Genomic DNA, 20,495 nt, shown 5'->3' with positions numbered 1-20,495 from the left:
TTTATAAACAAATATATATATATACATACATATATACATTTGTGAACAAAGAAAAAGTTGACGATACATAATTCGTTTTCAATATATAATGATCCAAATACATGCTGTTCAAGCCCAATCTAGAAGACAGCATCCATTTTACAAACGAGTTCTTTTTCTCTGCATTGTATTCTCTGAAGTGCTTCCTTTTTTAGTGTTTCCCTGGTGTTATCACTGGGGTGACATGATAGCTCCATACCAATATCAACTATAATAGCTATTACTATTTCTTTCAGAAAGGGTAAAAAAAGGGTTCAAAGCAGAGAGCACTCAGAGGAAAATGCACGTGGGAAAGCAGGAAAAGCAGGACACAGCATTAGTGCTCTGTACAGAAAGGATTCATGGTTCCAGACAATTTTAAGAACCAAGTTCTTTACAATGAGAATGACAAAATGCCCCTGGACACAACAGATCCTTTAAAGAACAAAGGGAACAAGGAACAAAGGAGATCATTCTGAACATCATTTGCATCATTTAGAACTAATTTTATTGTTTTCCTATGTAAATGGAGGCATCTAATCATAAGATGGCTGAGTGTCCACATGGATATTTGAAATAGGAAACAAAGTAATGCTAACACATTCAACATCCCTGAGCTACCAAGACAGCAGCAGCTGGTGCACACTTGCTGAGCACACCCTGCTCTTCACCAGGGACTATGGAAGGGTAACAGCAGAAAGACTCTAGGCTTCACTGAGTCTCAGAAACTGTGACAATCCCAGTCAGAAGGACAAAACCTTGTTAAGCACATGCCAGACAGGCTAGGAGCCAAGTCAAGAGAAACAGGAAGGCTAGGAAGTTATTTTTTTTAAAGAAATTTTATATGTGTGTATATAAATATATGTGTCCTATATATCATGTAAATGTAATTACACACACACAAAGGTTCATATATAATATATATATGAATACCTCTTCTGCATGAGAAAAAAAACCTAAGTAGTAGATCAATTCTAATCAGCCAATAAGGGCGCACAGGCCACCTAAGTATAGCTTACAAAGTATTATTTTTCTTCTTAAAAATTACTCCATCAAAAATAGTAAAACAATATTATCATACTCTTCAGTATGGATCAAGTATGAATAGTTGGCTTTCTGTGGAAAGAGGATCACTTACATTGGGCTTAATCTATGAGGAATAATTCAGCGTTACAATCTCAGAATACACTCAACTCTAAACTGGTCACCACCTGCACATAAATCTAGTTGGTAAGTCATCTAAATAGTTAGCTACTATGTTACTAGAAGTAAAAGACTAGAAAACCAAAAACAGTGGCTAAGGGCAATCCAAATTTTAATGCTAATCCTAGAATGCATGTTGTGGTTTTTATAATCTCCTAAACATTATAAACAAAGAAATATTCAGTTACAAACAGATTGTGGGGCTTGTATTGTGACTCAGTAAAATACTGGATATGGCAGTATCACGTACAGTTCAAACTACTGGAAAAATCAATCTAAATATAGACACACACAACACAAAGAATAGTGAAGCAGCTGCCAGAAAAAAAATAGTGGGCTCAGCTACTCAATATCTATGAAGAAATAACATTATTCAAGGAATATTAACACTACTGTTTATTATTCTAGGCAAAAAACAATTATCCCCAATTAATAATTTGTCCTTAATATTCCTGATTACTAGAAATTAACTTGGTCTGATATATTTGGCATTAAAATTTTTACTCCACAATTCTCCAGGAAAAGCAGACATATGTATCACCTGATATATTAAGTATCATCTAGAAAATACATTCCCAAGGGCCTCCCTCAGAAACCTACTCAGCCAGTCTGAAAAGCAGTTAACAGTTACTATGTTTAGAAAATATTCTCTGTTGACTCCTAATTCTAACTGAAGACCCATGCTGTAGAAGTATCCTTATCCCACTGACTACAAGCACTCTCAGGGGCTCAGCCACTGTGGAACTTTGGGACTGCTGGGCACACAGCTACCAGGAACTTTTTAGGAAGAATCCACATCTGATTATTCACTCTACAGCAGCTCTCAGAGATCTGATAAAACTATTTAAATAACATGCAAACATACTTCTAAATACGTTCTAGATGTTTATTTTTAAAGAAGATGCCTTAAAACCTACAAAATATATAATGTATAAAAATAACTTATGTTTTAATCCAATTCCAATATATACATGGTCCCTTAAAAGATTTTCATTTCATCATCAAAAATTCACCTTAACCATATTTCATAGTACTTGCAAAAATCAAGAATTTTAAGTTTTTCTAATAGGAAAGTTTCAGTAGTCACCTAAGTAAAATAATGAAACAAGGAATGATACCAATAACAGCTGACAATATAAGCATGTCTCAGCTATGCTGTGTATCCTGAGAGCAATCTTCATACTGTGACAATCCCAAGTAGTTGCACTTTCATTTAAGAAAAAAGGACAAAAAGTATTTCATAGAAAAATAATTAAGAAAGTTGGATGTCAAATGAAATATCTGAGGTCCAATTCACAATACCATGTTTCCATAACGCACATTGTAAACACACACTCTTAGGAGCTAGCAACTTAAATGAAAACAGTCATCATCACTCCAAGACATCGTAAAAAAAAATTTTCAGTGCAAAAAATCCTTAACTTAAGTTGTTATAATGGACTTAAGACAATTTTAATAAAAATCACAATTTGAATCCCATAATATAAAATGACCCTACAAAAACTTTACATTGAGATTAAAAAGCTTACAACAGTAGCCAAGTTTTTCTGTTCCTATTCTCTAGTAAATGCTTTCTTTTGATTAGCTTTTACAATGTCATCGGGAGATGCTGATTTGAAGTCAAATGGTGTTATTGCTACAAGAGGACTCATTTCTTTATCCGATACATCTTGAACTTGTCTGCTATAAAGGAAAGTCTTGTAGAGTTCAAGAGTGCGCCTCTTGCAGCTTTTCATTGGGTAACGAAGACACAGTGTTGAAGCGAAAGCTGAAGGCCTAGCAGCAAGGGCCTTGGTCCACGGCAGAGACAGAGGAGCTTTCCTAGCAAGGGAAGCTTTTTTGTTTTTCTTACTGTCCTTAGTAGAATTGGAAGGTTTCCCTAACTTTGAACTCAGAACTTTAGTGTCTGGTGTTAGAGCAACTGATGAGTCAACTACAGGCTTTGGAGTTTTTATCAAGACACTAAGATCAATATTTGAGTCAACTTCAGGACTCATTTCAGATGAACTAAGCTCAAAGGAATCTCTCTTAACCTGAGAATTGTCTAGTTCAATAGTTTTTGCAATCAAATCAGAAAGGGATAAATTCTCCAGGTCTCTTGTGGGAGCAGTTTTACAAAATGCCAAAGATGACAGAGATCCTGTTAGTTCTGATACTCCATTAGCAGACTGAGAGCGGTTTGCCAGTTCTGACAGGGGAAGGGAACCCAAACTGGCAGATGACTGGTTACACAGGTCGGATAAAGTAAAGCACTGGCCAGAGCTGTTTTCTCTGTGTCCCTCAAACAGCTCCACTAGGGATGGACTTTCATGCTGAGAACACAGTAAACTGTCATTTTTTACAATATTATTCTTGGCACTTTGTTCAGCTTCAGTGTTTATACTGGAATTATTTTCCACTGGGCTAGATAAGTGCAATGGATTACTTAAGCTTCCCAAGATGTTCTGCACTGGAATGCTTTGAAAATCAGGTAGTGAGCTGCTCTGAATACCCAAAGGACCACTAGCAACCATGGCCTCCCTCATTAGGGACTCTAAATCTGGTATTCCTTTAAAAGTAGAATCCTCTTCAGGAGCACACGCAGATGCAGGAGGTCTTACCACATCAGCATCTAGACTCTTAAGAAGCCCACTCTGCCTGCTGTCTGAGGGTGGCAGTCTGGCTGATGACTGGCTTGCACAAGAATCTCTTGGCGTATCATGAATCAGATGAGCTAGAGCCAGCTCTTTTGTTAACTTACATGATTCTAGTTCCTTTTCACTTTGGGGTCTGACACGTCTCTCTTTTCTGTGAAGTAAATAGTGATGTGGCTCAAGTGAAGAACTATGGGATCCACATTCTGCTATTGAGCTAGAACAATCAAAAGGTTTGCTACTGCTATCCAAATGATTTTCTGATTGAGGATAAGAATGGTGGACATTTTTGGGTGAAACTTCAAAGGAAGAAAATAAGACTCCTTACCTTACAAGAGCCATTTATGTTCAGATGCATGATTTGACATTTGCAGGAGACAGTCACAGCAACCAAAAAGAGACATGAAATGAGGCATTTAATTACTAAGTGCTTCTCTTGATCACCATATAAATAAAATGATACTTGTTTATTATTTAGTAATAAGGACCATGAGGAAAACAAAAAAAGGAATATTACCTCTAACAACCTAAGGTGACCTTCATACTATGTTCGCTGTGTATGTAATACTAAGTACCAATGTTCTAGTTGTCATGAATTTATTGAATCATACAGTTCATGACTGTGAAGGTCTATCATAGTAAAATTATATTTACCGAAATTAAAATTTCTTTTAAAAAAATGAAAAAAAAAACTGGGCTCATGTTATTCTGTAGTTTAAGGCATTAAAAACACCAAACAAACATCTGTGATTTTTTTTTCTGTGTTTTAAGGATATATTAGTAATACAGAAGACATTATCATCATGATCAATTAAAAATACATGTTTCAGCCTCTTCCCCCGACAGGAAAGTACTGATTTCAAAGTAGTAGGCTAGGCAATTTTGCAGAAGCCTAATTCAAAGATTAAAGGACATATCAATCCAGTTCACAAATGATCATACTCCCACTAACAGAAATCATAACAATTAATACATGTGTACCACAGTTCTCGATGTCCATAAAATTCTATACCCCCAAATCCTATAATTTTAACATTAAACATCTACTGTTTTCTTACATGTTAGCTAAAACTGAAAATGTGATGAGTATAATTTCAGTACTTAATATTATTTAATAATACTTAAATAATATGAAATTATAAACAGAAATTTTTAACATTAATAGCTAGGTTCTCATTTCTATCTCATTTCATTAGGATTTTTAAAAGGCAATAGTTTAGGAAGAAACTAACAAGAAGGAAATGATTTCTTTTATCTGATTTTATTTTCTTTTTGCTATTGTTAGGCATACATTTAACAGGAAGAGAACATAGTGCTCAAGTTGAAACTTCCCAAACCAGAGGCTAGAGCATTAATCAGTGGCTAAGAGCATTAATCATTCTTCTCTTACAGAGGACCAAGGTTTGCTTCCCAGCACCCACACAGTAGCTCACAACTATCCTTAACTCCAGTTCCTGGGACCCCACACCTTCTTCTGACTTCCTACAGCATTACACACGTGTGGGGCACAGATATAAATGCAGGCAAAACACTCATGCATATAAAACAAAATAAAAAATCTTAACAAAATTGCAAACTAGAAGGTAAATGATGTAAGTGAGCTAAGCATAGCATCTGAGCATCCCAAGGAGACCGACAGAGCAGGGGAAGGCATACCTTTTGAAGGCTGTCCCGCACACACTGCTCGCTCACTCTTCTCCTTCAAAGTCTGCACACCATCTTGTTCCAGAACCATGGACAAAGCCTTCTGCACATCAAACTTGTGTTTCAGAATTGCCTCAGTCAGTATGTCATCGGGCACAGCGTCCCCCAGTACCTCTCTCATGTGATCAAGGCATGAATAAAGGCGCGCTAGAACACAACAGATTAGAAAGCTGAACTATACAGTATCTTCAAAGAGCTCTACAAATTGTTACATTGAAGAACTTTAAACTACACTAGCCTACTCAAACTTCCCTTTACTTTGGTAGAAGTTACAAGTTACATTTTTCTACTATGCACCTATCTCCTCATATCTCATTAGTGAAGAAATCAATGGAATCAATGTTTCTGAATAAACCTGGAAAATACATAGAAAGTGTATACAATAATGCCTCTTCTCAGAACAGGATGAAGTTACATGTCTCCAGAACAATACTGCCTTCTGCTTTAAAAATACAAACGGATGGAGCTGGAGAAATGGTTTAGAGGGTAAGAGCAGGCGCTAATCCTACAGAGAATAGTTTGTTCCCAAGCACCCATGCTGGGTAGATCAGATCAACCTGTAACTCCAGCTCTAGAGGATCCAACACCCTCTTTTGGGGTCTACAGGCACCTTTACTCACATGCACAAGCCAACCACAGACATACGCATACACACATAATTAAAAAAAAACTTTATAAAATTACAAATGGCACACTGTAACATTTTTAGACAGTGATGGTGGAGTTTATACGCATTACTTTTAGCAGGCGTCAAAAGGGAAAGGGACTGAACGATTTTGAACTTGGTGAACCCAATTAATCACTAACTATATATTTCTTACATGTTATAAATTACTACTTTTAAGGATTTTTTTTCAAACTGATGAGCTCTCCACAGCCAACAAAAATTATCCTTTAAAGTTATCAAAACAATTTAGCATAAAAATAATCAAGTTCAGAAAACTAAGACGAAAGTGAACATTCATTTTTAAAACCATATTTAAACCTGAGATTGTAATGTTTAAAGATTTTCATTATTCTTATAAAAAGTCAGTATTACACTCATCAGACTCTTCATATCCTTTAGAGCTAAAAACAGGACCAGGTACCTAGAGGCTAAAGAATAAAACAAATATACATTTGCACATTGCAGCACTTGGCTATTTTCACAATGACCATACTCCTCACAGGAACTCTGTATGCCTGACATCCACGGAATGCAGTCTTCATGCACCCCACAGGCTGCTGTGCTCAACATCTACTCTGAGGCATCTCTTGTCAAGACTCCTTTTGTAAATGCACTATATGCCTAACTGCACCTTTAATTATTAAAAATAATTTCCTCAAATATCAGGACAATTCTGCTTTATATCTGTGTGAGGTTTACTTTAAAAAGTTTACAGACTTTCCCTGTGAATAGGGAAGTAATGTGTTGGATTCATACATGAATCATTGAAATTGGAAGTCAGTAGTTAGCAGAGATAGCATCCAAACCTCTAATAACTATCCATTGGATCTATAGAAAGAGGAAGTGTCACAAGGGGTAAAAAGTGTGCCTATGCAGGTAAACTGGTCTAATTAGTCCACATCCTATTGGTGTCCCTATAAACTAAGGCTTACCCAATAGGCCAGTCAGATTCAGGGTGCTAATACAGTGCCAGCAAAGCACTTCATGAAACACATGACAATTATGCCTGTCTTGAATATAGATAGCTACATGTTCAGGCCAGAAAACTAGCCTTCTTTCTCAAATATAACTTGGTCTTTTATAAGTCCTCAATTACTAACCATAGAAGCACACTTAGCAGAAAAAGGACATTTAGCCTACTCCTACCTACTTTTATCCCTCAAGACTATGCTAAGAATACAAAGAAAACTCTAGAGTGCATATATTAGCTCTATAATCTACCAGATGGTCACGTCAATCTACAGAGTAATCAAGTAAAATTTAATTTCTTCTATCTGTTTCTAATCTCTAATTTTATATATTTATGTCTTTCCATTTATCCTGATTTTGTTAGCACCTGGCGTTAAAAAAAATATTAATTTATTTATAAATTTCATATGTATGAGTGTCTTGCCTGTATGTATGTATGTATGTATGTATGTATGTGCATCAATTCCAGGCCTGGTGGCGCAGAGGTCAGAAGAGAGAACTGGATTAATGGATGCTTGTGAACCCTCATGTGGGTGCTGGGAACTAGATTCAGGTCTCCTGGAAGAGCAGCAAGTGCTCTTAAGCACTGAGCCACCTCTCCAGCCCCAGTAGTTGCTATTTTATTAACATTCAAAGATCAGCTTACAGACTCACCATTGCTTCTTGTTTCCAGATTAATTATAAATTTACATATTAAAAACAGGTGCAGAAGAAAATCTACTGCAAGGGAAGAGTGAAGCAACTCGGTCTCCCTCTTCCTCACAGGTGGCATCACTCACATCCCTAGCTGGCTCAGTGCTCAGTTAGTGTGTGGCTTGGGTGATACTTGAAGCAATGGCAATGTGAAATGTTCTTGTAAAAGGCAGCTAGTCCATTGTTACCCCTTCTCAGATGTGTAAGAGCTGAAAACAAGCAGCTGGCTGCCACTGCTGCTGCTCCTTCCTGACTTTCCTGGAAACTTCCCTGTCAGACATGGCAGCAGAGCAGTGGCAGCCTGCTACTTTGCTCTTCAGTGCCTTCTTCTTTAGACTTCCTGTAAGCCACGTTCTTGTCATTTAATCATCTGCCCCACGAAAGCTCGTGAGTGAAGATTCTTTCCATGTTCTTTAAACAAATCATCACTGGACATTCTCCTCCATGTAAAGGGTGAGAGGAGGAGAAAACTCAGTCCAAAGTCCTGTGACTGAGCAGCTGTTGTGCTCAATGCAATCAATTTCTCTACACACAATAGACTCTCAAAAACACATCAAATATAACAGAGCTTTTCCTTCAAAGATGTGCTTAAAGATTAATGCCCATAAACGTTACTATGAATAACTTCCATAAAATTCATAAATTCTTACTTGGTGATCATTTTCAGCCAATGAAGACATGCTATTTTTAAAAAGCCATACCTTGGTCAATTTCACTTAATTGGTGATTCAAAAGAGAATTAGAAGACTCTTTCAGGTCTTCATAACCATATTCTTCTTCAGAGTTGTCACGTCGTGAGTAAATAAACTGAGCAGCTAGAATATAAAATGAAAAATGCTATAATACAGCCAATTCCCAATATTTTCTTATTTTCTTCTAAGACAAGCTAAGATAAAGGAGATGTGGCTATAGCTTACCAATAAAGTGCTTCCCTGGTTTATGTGAGGTCTAGGTTTGACTCTCAGAACTGAAAACAAAAGCTAAAAATTAAAAATCCTGGGACTAAGAGGCTGCCTTGGGGCATAGAGTGCTTGTTCTGCAAGCATGGTAAGCTGTGCATGCCCAGCACCCACGAAAAAGAACAGCAGGGCCACACATGCCTGTATCCCCTGTGCTACAGAGAGAGACAAAACCCAACAGCTAGCTGCCCAGCTAGCCTAGCCTAAACAGCAAGTTTCCAGCTCAGTAAGAAATCCTGTCTGAAGGCACTAAAACAGAGAAACAGGAAAATATCAGGATGTTCTGCTCAAGCCTCAGACACAGGGGGCAGCCATCTGCATATTCACATGTGTGCATCACACACACACACACACACACACACACACACACGAACATGCACACAGACAGACATGCACAAATTCACATGCATGAAAACATACACAGATCTGATCACCACAGCCAGTCACCCACATCTGACAAGAGTGACTAATTAGCAATGTCCCAGGACGATATAAATCCACCCAAGTTCTAGCCACATCCTCAGACTAAGGATTTACTAATCTCTCGCTGCTCTCCTTTCCCCTAATCTCGAAGACCATTCCATTCATCTAGTTTCATCCTTCCCCATGATTATGCTCCTTTATTTCCTCTTGGTACTGAGATTTTCAAGCACACATCAAATTTATTTACTTAAAGCACTCCAAATGTATTTTCATAGAGAAGCAAACATTAGACTAAATTTCACTACCTAAGAAACGCTAATTTTGACAGAAGCCAAAAAGTTACTGAAAGCATAAGCATTAAGTATGTATATGTATGCATTTTTAGATTTATATATTTAATGTATATGTATGACTATGCTGTTCCAGTATGTATCTGTGCAACATAAGCATGCTCCGTGCACATCAGCAGAGGCACTGGATCCCCTGGAACTGAGTTGATAGATGGTCCCCCCATAGTAGTGTGCTTAACCACTGAGCCATCATCACGCCGGCACTCAACAGGCCTTAAATTTCGAACAACTCATTTTTCAATTATACAATGGCATGGTAAACCAGTCGGTCTCACACACATGCACACACACAAACTTGTCACTCTAGTATATGGCTTAGGCATATATTCATTAAGGACAGAAACACAAAGCAGCACTGCATAGCAGGGCCTTCACAGTATTTCACTTTCCCTAAGAACATATTAAGCCCACTGAACACAACTCCTACATTGGATTTCTGTGCATAGTTCCAGGAAGGTATTAATGTTGAAAGAGAAACTACCTCCAAAATCTAAAGATAATGCAGAAAATATAAAGTTACATCCCATAAGTAATATTTATATTCAGAAATCAGAAGGCCACAAGTAAATGACCATATAGATTAGCAGGGAAAACAAACAGAAAATTGTTTAAAAATCCAAATGAGTAACATATTTAACAAGTACTGGAGAAGCAAATTAATCACTGGAAACTGAAGCAGTTACAATAAAGGAGGTAAGAACACAGAAAACTTGAAGATTGAACAAGAAGTCAATGCATGCAAGGAAACTGAGAACAAAAAGTACGTGTAGTAATTAGTAAAGAAGGGCATGAAGGTGTCACAGGAAAGATGCTTTAGTCTAGACAACACCACTCAACACTTGAGCATTCTCTGGAAGTCTGATCTCTACTGCACTGTAGGTTCACTGTGACCAACACATTCTTCCTCAGTTGAGCTACAGCCTTGTTCCAAGAATGTTTAATATGAATGTAGTATTAATATAATGCTGCCTTTGCAACATTACCCATTAGTCACGGTCGTCAATCTCTTCCAATCAAGCTTTTGCCCTTTTAAGACGAAAAGTCCTGAAACTATATTCTTTATTAGAGAGCTAATCTATCTCTCAAAATGTGCAAGTACTTTCATTAATACTGCTTTTGCTAGTGATCTACAGATTGGAAGACATGTCCTACTTTTATTTTCCCTGTAATTATTCGTAATTTTATTTTTGAACACCACAAGTATTTCAAGACTGCACGTATTATTTAATATACGTGTATCCTTTCCCATGCTATGCAAGGATAAGGTTAGTACTACAAGCGAACGCCGAGGAAACCTTCTGCTTCAGATTCTCCAAGAGTACATTTTCTACCGTTAAAGTCAGACCAGAAACGAGTCCTATGAGCGTCAAGTAATACTCAGATTGACAGTCTTATTTCTAGTGATCTGGAAACTAAAGCTTTAAAATTCTGGTATTTTAGATTTACTCTGTCAGCTTAAAAATACAAATGGTGCTGTTTTCTGCCTAGAGATTTACAATTGTTTTCCAGGCTTTCATGAATTGGTTTTTTTTTTTTTTTTTTTTTTTTTTTTTTTTTGCTTAGCTCAACGCTAACTGTGTACAGTCTCCAACTGTCTAATACCGCCGAGACCCAAGAAACCTAAGACCAGCCAATGCTGACTGAGGTGAGAATCAGATGCTTCCCTCAACAAGTTTCACTAGAGATTTTGATAGCGACATAGAAGTTAAAGCTTGTAAGCGCTGCACCATCTGCTAGAAGCTTCTGTTTCTGAGGATGTTCCGAACCAAAAAAAAAGACAACTAGTACAAAAAGAAAAGAAACCTGCATTAACCAACTACTCTCTGCTGTTCGATACCACAGGGGAAGCGTAAAAAACACTGTCCTGCTGGGAGTGGTAGCACACATCTTTAATGTCAGCTTCTGGGGGGCAGAGGCAAGCAGATCTCTGTAAGTTCAAGGCTAGCCTGGTCTAGAGTGAGTTCTAGGACAGCCAGTCTAGTCTGTACATCACCAGTTGCCTGGCGAACAGCATCCCCTCCCTACTCAAGACACCTCCAGTTAAAGCAGACACAGACACAAATGACACAGACCTTTCACAACTGGTCCCGGGTCCCACCCATCCTTTCATGCTGTGACTTGTATGAATTCTGTGAGTCTCCCAAAAGCAGCGACATTCAGCAGCCATTGCTCTACCTACATACTCCCCAATTTAGCAGCCCTACTCACCCTTCCTGTCAACATGCTCAGACTTCAGTCAGGATTGTTCCCCATCAGCCTACAGCAGCCAACTATCTGCACAAGGCCCTGACACAGCTGCTTTATAGTAAAAAGAAAAAAATAGGGCTTTTCTTACACACAAATTAATGATGAGTTAAGGTTCAGAACAAATACATCAAAGGGCTACTATCATCGCTCTAACTGACACAAAATAGACTTTAAGTTGCTTGTCCTGGTTCTTTTGCATATATTCCATAATCAGTACAAAAAAAAATCTTTGTAAAAAATTTTTAAAGAGCTACATTTAAAAAAACTTTTATCAAGAAATAAAAAAATGCATGCATGTGTGACTAAAGTTGAGAAGTTTCTATTAATTGGTAAAGCAATTCAATTACAGACTTCACTAGATCAAGAGTAGAGTATGTTCGGCTCCTGAATGAATAAAAGAACGGAGATTGTTGTTCTCCAAGCTCCTCATGTGTTCATTCATCCCCAAAGGGCTCTTCGGAAGGGTGTGCGGACAGAAACACAGCTGAGGAACTCTCGCCATCACGGTGGCCCGTGAGCATGTCTCTTGAGGCATTTTTGTTACATAAACCCTGATCTACCAAGTTGCTCACGCTCCTGATATTTTATTAACTTCATTACAGCAACGAAGGAGAAACTAGGACAGACACCAACAATGACACCAGAACAAGGATGAGTCTGCTTCACAGAGCAGCCAAGAAGGCCCGGGAGCAACCCTACTGCTCTGCCAGGGCAGGCTACTGCTCAAAGTAACAGAACTAGTCCAAGACTCTTCACTTCTCATGTGAACTTTCCTGAAAGTACACACTTAAAAATCAGCCTAGGCCATGCAGAGGGCACACAGGCCAGTGATCCCAACATTGGGGATGCTGGAGCAGGGACTCCCAGATTGTAGGTTAGTCTGTGATGCACGTTAAGTTCAAGCCAACACAGGCTATGTTCTGATCTGATGCAACTGCTACGCCACACATTTTTCTTTTCTAGATTACTTTTGGTGGTGGTTTTTGTCACTGCTGTCAGGATGATGATGGTGATCACAACCTGGATCTCTCAAATGCCTACTAAGCAACAAGCATGCCTATGAAGCACCCTGAAAATGTTCTAGAAAATAAAAAATTCAAATTTACATGCTTTTGTTAAAAGCAAGTTCATCAAAGAAGCAAAAGCATTTAACTACTGTGTGATGATGTCAACAAATTTTCAAAAAGTTCAAAAATAACTCATAGCTAAGGTGTTAGGAACATGAACAATACAAGATGCAAGTCAAGTCATGAGAGACACAGACGTCTGTAATTAACCATCAAGTAAGCCAGGCCACATGTGTAACTCTCAGGAGAACAATTTCTAAAAGAATAACTTTTGTGCTATAAGCACACTAGGTAAATGCTGCCTATCTAGAAAGAAACTTTGAATTTGCACTATTTATGAGCAAATTCAGCTGTATGAACAGTCCACCCACTTCATACAAACTATATTGAAGAAACCCTGAAGATCTCAATACACACACACACACATACAGTTTGAGACAGGGTCTCTGTAGCTCTGGCTGGCCTTATTTGCTATATACACCACCAGGCTAGCATCAAACTTACAGAGATCAGCCTGCTTCAGACTCCTAAGTCCTGGGATTAAAGGCATATGTCACCATACCTAGCAGATCTCAACTCTTGTAAGACTCCTTAATCTGTCTAAATACTACTATTCTTTTCCTAAATAAATAGTTCCCAAATGCCAGTCTAATATTCAAAATATTTCTGTTATAAAATGTATTACTACCTGCATTCAGAGGTTTAAGAATTTCACAAATGGGGCCGGGAGGTGGTGGTGCATGCCTTTAATCCCAGCACTTGGGAGGCAGAGGCAAGCGGATTTCTGAGTTCAAGGCCAGCCTGGTCTACAGAGTGAGTTCCAGGCAGCCAGGGCTACACAGAGAAACCCTGTCTCGAAAAACCAAAAAAAAAAAAAAATTTCACAAATGATCGAGTATTTTAGTGAATTTATACTAACTACATGTTACAGAGACTATTAGGAAAAAAAGTACCAAAGCTTTTCTTAAACTGCCTAATTTTTCCTTAAAATGTCTCAGCTCTTACTGTACAAGCATGAGGACCTGAATTCAATCCCTAATACCCATCAAAATCAGGTGTAGCCATGTACATGTCTGTAACCATGGTGCTTTGGGTGGCAGAGACACAGGGTCTCTGACGCTTGCTGGTCATCAGCCTAGCCCACAGTTCAGTGAAAGATCCTGACATAAAGAACTAAGGGGGAGAATGGGACAAGGTACTGGAGGTCCCTCTGCACTTCTGTGTGTGTGCAGAAGAAGCATGCACCTAAACAAAGGCATACAAACATGACAACAATGCACACACACCGAAAACAAAAATTATTCACGGGTAAAGAAATTCTTCTAGGTGAACTTGGTTGGGGCATACTTAAAAATTCATCCAAGTATGACCAAAGCTAGAGGGCCACCAGGAGTTCAAGGCCACCCTGGCCTATATAACATCTACTTCTGGTTTTCAAATCATCTATTATAAAAACTTTAAATGTTAATGTGTGTGTATATAAAGATATACACACATATACTTATCTTTTTCAACATTACATATTATAGCCTCATGAACATTCTGGTCCAGGATGACAATTATATTTACTTGACATTTTTAGACAGCTAAATCAAAGAAATCATTATTTTTTTTTAACAACTAACCTGTTGATGGTGAAATACAATAATCATCCTCCACAGACTGGCCATACAAATCATCATCTTCAAAATCTAAAAAACAAAACAGATTATTTTACAAGTCCAATCAGTCTTCTGAATTAGTGAGGAAACACCTGAATTATCTACAAAGTAAGTTAACATAACTTTCTAGGAAGCTGAAATGCCTACTTTTCCATAAATTCTAAGAACTCTTCCCACAAAGAAGTCACAGACACAGGAATATCTTATGGTAACTGGGCTTTATTTCATTTCCTCACATTGCCTCCCTCCTCCCTGCTAGCCACACATCTCTAAAGAACTGGTAAGCACAGGGCATATGATCAACCAGACAGACATTCTTGGTGTGGAACCAGGATGCCTAACTTTGGGGACTGTTAACTGGCCTCAAAGAATACGTTCTTTGTCGAGATTTTCCTAAGGTTGCTTGCAGAAGTCTTCCCCTCCACCTTTACCTTCCAATAGCCACCTCTAATTTCTTGTCTTCCAAGTACAACACGTTTCAATCACAGCTTCTTCCTGGCAAACTTAGTTAACTACCTGGCATAAGTGGGCCACTAAATTAATGTGTTTATAGGTTAACAAATCAAAGTACTTAAAAACTGCAAGGAACGTATATTTTACACCAGAGCCTATTATGGAGACATTTTCAGTACATAGTGTGCACATTCCCAGCTCTCTTAATGCCAAAAATCTAACAAGCCAGAAAAGGGTGATGACAAACTCTACGATGATAAGGCAGCATGAGAAATATGGAGCAATCTGGGAACACACATAAGCAAAATGAGAATTTCCCCAGGAAGAGAACATCCAAGTCAATTCTAAAAGATAGAGGAAGCCAGTTTTCCAGGGCATGAAGGCAGCAGGAAAAACATGCTTAAAGGCCAAGACCAAATGCTGTGTCAAAGAAAATTTGTGTGACTGCTTTAACTGAATAAAAATATATTAAGATTGAATGAAATCACAATGTAATCCCAAATTTAAAATTTCACTCACAACCCCAAAACATACATCTTTAGATATTACAAATCACTCTTGCTAGTTCAGTGGACCTCAAGCATGACAACATACAAATCTGAAAAGAACTCTTCCCTGCGGTCTTCCTAAAGTGCCTACTTATTCAACAAAACACTGGAGGGATTTACTACACGTAAAGTATCACACCACTACTTAACTAGACATAAAATTAAAGGCTGTTAAACTAGCAGATTAGGCGCAGCCCTAGGTTCCAACAGCCAGTACTGTATAAACCAGGCCTGCCAGCCCATGCCTGTCATCTGGTACTTGGGAGACAGAATCAGAGGCAGGGGGATTATGCGTTCATCATCCCTGGCTACCCGTAAATACAAGTCCAATAGGGGCTACATGAAACTGTCTCAAAACAAAAACCTAGTGGTAGAAGCAGTCATGAAAAGTACTCGGAACTAAATAGAAAAGTAATGCAGGGGTTACACAGAGGAACCAAAAGGTTTTTGCCCACAGACTATAACGAGATTAGAATATTTTTGTGAAGTTTTAATTACTGAAAGCCCAACAGGAAGCCTAACTGGGAAAAAGAAAACTAGGGATTGAAAATGAACTTTTTAAAACAGGAAGGGAGGACCATCCCAGGACAGGCTAGGCTTGGTTATGATGTCACTGATTGTTACAAAGAAATAAAACCTGACTTCAGGTAGCCAAGGTAAGAAGGTATTCAGCACTCAGAAGACACACAGAAATCCCAAGCCCTTCTAACTTAGACACCCTCTTTCACACGGTTCCCATAGTATTGTCATTACACTGTGGAATCTCTCATGCTTTAACCAGCTGTTACTTTTAAACAGTCCTCAGTACGTTAAGCACTACTCTTAAGTAGTCAATTATCACTGGATAAGAAAATAAATTAGTAATGAATGTCCTTTATTTCATAGCTACATAATCTCTCTCAGCTTAAAGTCATTTCTTAGTGGCTGTGGTCCACCAGGCATCTTATACAGTCACTACATACTCTTACAATGAATGTCTGCCAAGTAAGATATTCCAGGCAGACTGGGGCAAAGTCTCCAAATGCTGCCCAAGGTGTTAGCTGCCCAAACCTGTTGTGGACACTGAAGTTCACAATCCCCCAAAGTGGGTTGACAACAACCACCTTCTTAAACATTACACGTTCTCCATTTTAAAAAGCAGCAGGTCTGTCTTTAGGATTTCTGCATTTGTTTACATTTGTGTTTACTTTTAGCTTCTATGATGCTTAATGATGCTGATTACTATCCACTCAGTGCATGAAGTAGTCTTCCTAAAACTACTTCAAGAGCTCCTAGAGAACACTCATATGCGTAGTGTTCATTTAAAAACAAACAAACAAACTCGAGTCTCTTTTTCATGACCTCCCGCTAGTGTTGTTTTCCATTTCCTTTTTAAAGTAAATTCACATTAGGCATTATCAGCCAATAACTGAGTGTATAGGCCTGAAGATCTGCAAATCGACCTAATTTCTTGAGCCTTTTAAACAATCTTTTCTATTTCTCACGTCCTCAGTTTTGAAATTCCTTGAAAAATTCGGGACAGGCTAGGTTTTGCAATCAAAACGCACGGACACGGGGAAAACCTTAAATAAATCTGCTGTATGTAGCAGGCTGCAGGTAAGCGCTAAGCCAGCCTGTTTTATAACTAAGTAATGCCTTGTGGGCATGTCTGAAGGAAGGCTTAAGAGACAGAAGTCAGAGACTCACTGGGGGTCCCCTAATGAAACAAGGAGAAACAAGGAGAAAGGTGACGCTCAGATACGAACAGCATCGGACCTCGACCTCGCCACACCTGTGGACCCTGGAGATGCTACCCCCTTCCCCCTTCCGTAAACCAGCTCAGTCAGATGGCAGACAACACGTTGGCTTCCTCTCCGGGGCTCTCAGGTCTTGCTCGTTCTCCGCCCGCTCCCTTCCAGCCGCAGACACCAGTGCGAGGTGGCTTCGGGGTCCACGCTCGATTCCAAGCAGACGTAAAGCGGCCAAGGCAACAGCTGGAAAAGCTAAGATGACGGCCGGCGCCGCCCTGCCACCCACCTTCATCGTAGTTATAGCCTCGGACATTCCGATGCCGGGCCATCGCGCTCAGAGGGCGTCTTCCACCGTCCCTTCCAGAAGAACTCGGCTCAGACACCGACGAGGCGCAAACCGCGGGCGGAACTCCTCTGCCGCGCCATTTTGCCTTCCGCCAGGCCTCTGCACTGAGCGTCTGCGCATGCGCGACGTCATACCTGCGCACTACGCGACGGCAAGCTCTCGGGGTCACGGCTGGCCTCCTGGGGACGCATGCGTACTCGCGAGCTGGCGCGTGGCGCGAGATCCCGCCCACAAGCGAGTTGACTGACGTGGACTTCAAGGCCGGAAGTCGAGTAACTACTGAGGTCTGGGATCTTTGACCTACACCACACTGACTTTCAGTATTATTTCCCAACGTTGGGGTTTGATCATCTGAAAAGCTGCTTATTTCGTTTAGTAAAAAACAAGGACTTTGTTTCAGCTTTTAAGCCATAGTAAACACGATAGGCAGTCAACAAATTATGCCAAAAAATTTGACATAATAATTAGTCCCAAACTGAGAGAGAGACAAGTAATTTTAAGTTTGAAATGTAGCCACACTGAGTCAATATGATTTGCGTGTAACTCATGGCTTCAAGTATGGGCTCCATATTAAATACATTAACAGCTCTGGTAAACAACTGTCTGACCTTAGCTTTGTAAAATATTTCATTAGCACGGATTCATTAAGAAGGAAGCCTTAGGCATTGATTGAATACATAAACATGTGAACTTGCTACGGGTATTTAGTACAGCTTTTCAGACACAGAACTAGCCTTGGGTGCTTATGATGTAATAATAACACATAAATCTATAACCTGTTATTAAACATCCTCGTTTCGTACAACATAAGGCTAATAATGCTGTGTAAAAAAATCAACCTTATTATAATACTGAACAAACTGCTTTGTTGTAGCTTGTGTTTTCAATGCCAAGACCTTGTATCAAAGGCAAATGTCAAAATCTGCCTTACTCAGCTTTTCTTATCCACAACAATGAGAATAACACAAATTAAATTCACATTTGGCTCAGATTTGAGTTCTGACTACCTGATGGTTGCTCTTAACTAACATTGTTTCTTATGTCTCCAAGCAAAATTTTATTGACAAAAAAAAGGAAATGCTAATTTTATATGATTTTAAATGTTTTATTTTACATCTTTAAATAATTTCCACATTGCAGCCTATCTCTTTGTAAGTGAAGATATTATCTTGTACATTATCAAACTCATAAATAATAGTTTCCCATGTAAGAGGACTTAGCACAGAACATTAAATGCTAAAAAAATTTAAATGTGCTGGTCCTGGTGCCTCACTCCTTTAACCTTGGTACTTGGTAGATGAGGAGTTCAAGACCATCCTTGGCTACACAGGAGTCCCAGGCCAACCAGCACTAATTGAGACACTGTCTCAACTTCTTAAAAACAAAGAGCAGCTTCTAACCCACTGTAATCGTGAACATGGTTAATTACACGTCCCTGATGCAGCTCTTGGAGTAAATGAGTTATAAACCGACCGCATAACTAGTGTGGTAAATAAGAAAACAATCCTGCCTCAGACACAACGCATAATTTGTGTCTGTGGACCAGTTCATTTTGTATTGATTCATGAAAATAGTATATTATTTACACTTGGTAGTTTCACTGGCAAGTTGACATAACTTAGAGTCACCTGGAAATTGCCTTATTAGATTGTCCTGTGAGGCACTGTCTTGATTGACGACTGATGCAAGAGGTTCCAGTCCATGGGGCAACCTCCTTAGTAGGTGGGCCTGGGCAGTAAGAGAAAGCTAATGGGGCATGAGCCGAAGAGTGGGCCTATAAGCAGTTTCTGCCCTGACATCCCTTAGTGATGGATTATAACTTGGAAGTGTAAACCAAATAAACCCTTTCCTCTCACAAGTTGTTTTTTTTTTGTCAGAGTCTCATTTTTATACACTGTACTGACTGGTTTTGTATCAACTTGACACAAGCTAGAGTCATCAGAGAGAAAGGAGCTTCAGTTGAGGAAATGTCTCCATGAGACCTAGCTGTAAAGCATTTTCTCAACTAGTGTTATCTGGGTAAGTGTCTAGCCCATTGTAGGTGGTGCCATCCCTGGGCTGGTGACCCTGGGTTCTATAAGAAAACAAGCCAAGCAAGCTAGGGGAAGCAATCCAGTAAGCAGCATCCCTCCATGGCTTCTGCATCAGTTCCTGCCTCTAGGTTCCTACCCTGTGTGAGTTCCAGTCCTGACTCTCTTTTGGGGATGAACAACAATGAAGAAGTATAAGCTGAATAAACCCCTTTTTCTTCAACTTGCATTTTGGTCCTGGTGTCTTGCTGCAACAATAAACCCTAACTAAGACACATAGAAAAAGATAAAACTTCAAAGCTACCTATTGATAGTGGTATTGGAGTAACTTTGAAAACCATGAACAGGACATACTCTAAGTCTATAATCTAGAATGTTTACACATATGTAAATGCCAGCAAAACCCCCAACCTAACCAAGACAACATATGTGGACTCTCAAGCATTTATACACAAAATATGAAAATCTGAAAATGTCCTAGGATCCTTCTGCTCTCCATGGCTTCCTAACATGGCCATTGGCAACAGCTGGTCAGCTTTCAGTCACTAAAACTCCATTTGTATTTTTTAAACCTTCATGTAGATGAACCTGATGGTATGTGTTCGTTTTTAATACCTTCATTTACTCACCTATTTTGAGATTCAGCCACAGAGAGCCTTGAATCAACAGCTTATTCCTTTTTCTTTCAGAAAGAATTCCATTGTGTAGAAATGTAGAAGGAAATGCCAGCATGACCTGACAGCCAGCCTACTTGGTGTACTGTAGTTCTAAATAAGAAGCATGACGCACTGTTG

The 20,495-nt window shown here is 39.1% G+C and overlaps 1 protein-coding gene across 3 annotated transcripts in view; it reads right to left on the bottom strand.

Annotated features, from left to right (window-relative positions):
• The window catches only part of Hbs1l (HBS1 like translational GTPase), a 71,716-nt gene extending 53,913 nt beyond the window's left edge, over positions 1-17,803 (bottom strand). Inside the window, exons 1-5 of one of the 3 annotated variants that reach the window (XM_028777340.1) lie at positions 17,612-17,757; positions 14,559-14,624; positions 8,589-8,702; positions 5,511-5,705; positions 2,718-4,177 (exon numbers count right to left, since the gene is read on the bottom strand). In XM_028777340.1, coding sequence (XP_028633173.1) covers positions 2,775-4,177; positions 5,511-5,705; positions 8,589-8,702; positions 14,559-14,624; positions 17,612-17,654 — 1,821 coding nt within the window. In that variant the 5' untranslated portion in view covers positions 17,655-17,757 and the 3' untranslated portion in view covers positions 2,718-2,774. Of the gene's footprint in view, positions 1-2,717; positions 4,178-5,510; positions 5,706-8,588; positions 8,703-14,558; positions 14,625-17,611 lie in introns of those variants that run through there. The other 2 variants (XM_028777339.1, XM_028777342.1) reach the window with 2 other exon arrangements.
• Positions 17,804-20,495: the final 2,692 nt, after the last annotated feature.

This window comes from Grammomys surdaster, unplaced genomic scaffold, assembly GCF_004785775.1.
Source record: "Grammomys surdaster isolate TR1022 unplaced genomic scaffold, NIH_TR_1.0 280, whole genome shotgun sequence".
Classification (NCBI taxonomy): domain Eukaryota; kingdom Metazoa; phylum Chordata; class Mammalia; order Rodentia; family Muridae; genus Grammomys; species Grammomys surdaster.
Note: the sequence above shows the minus strand (reverse complement) of the source record. Positions and strands in the feature narration are given on the sequence as shown.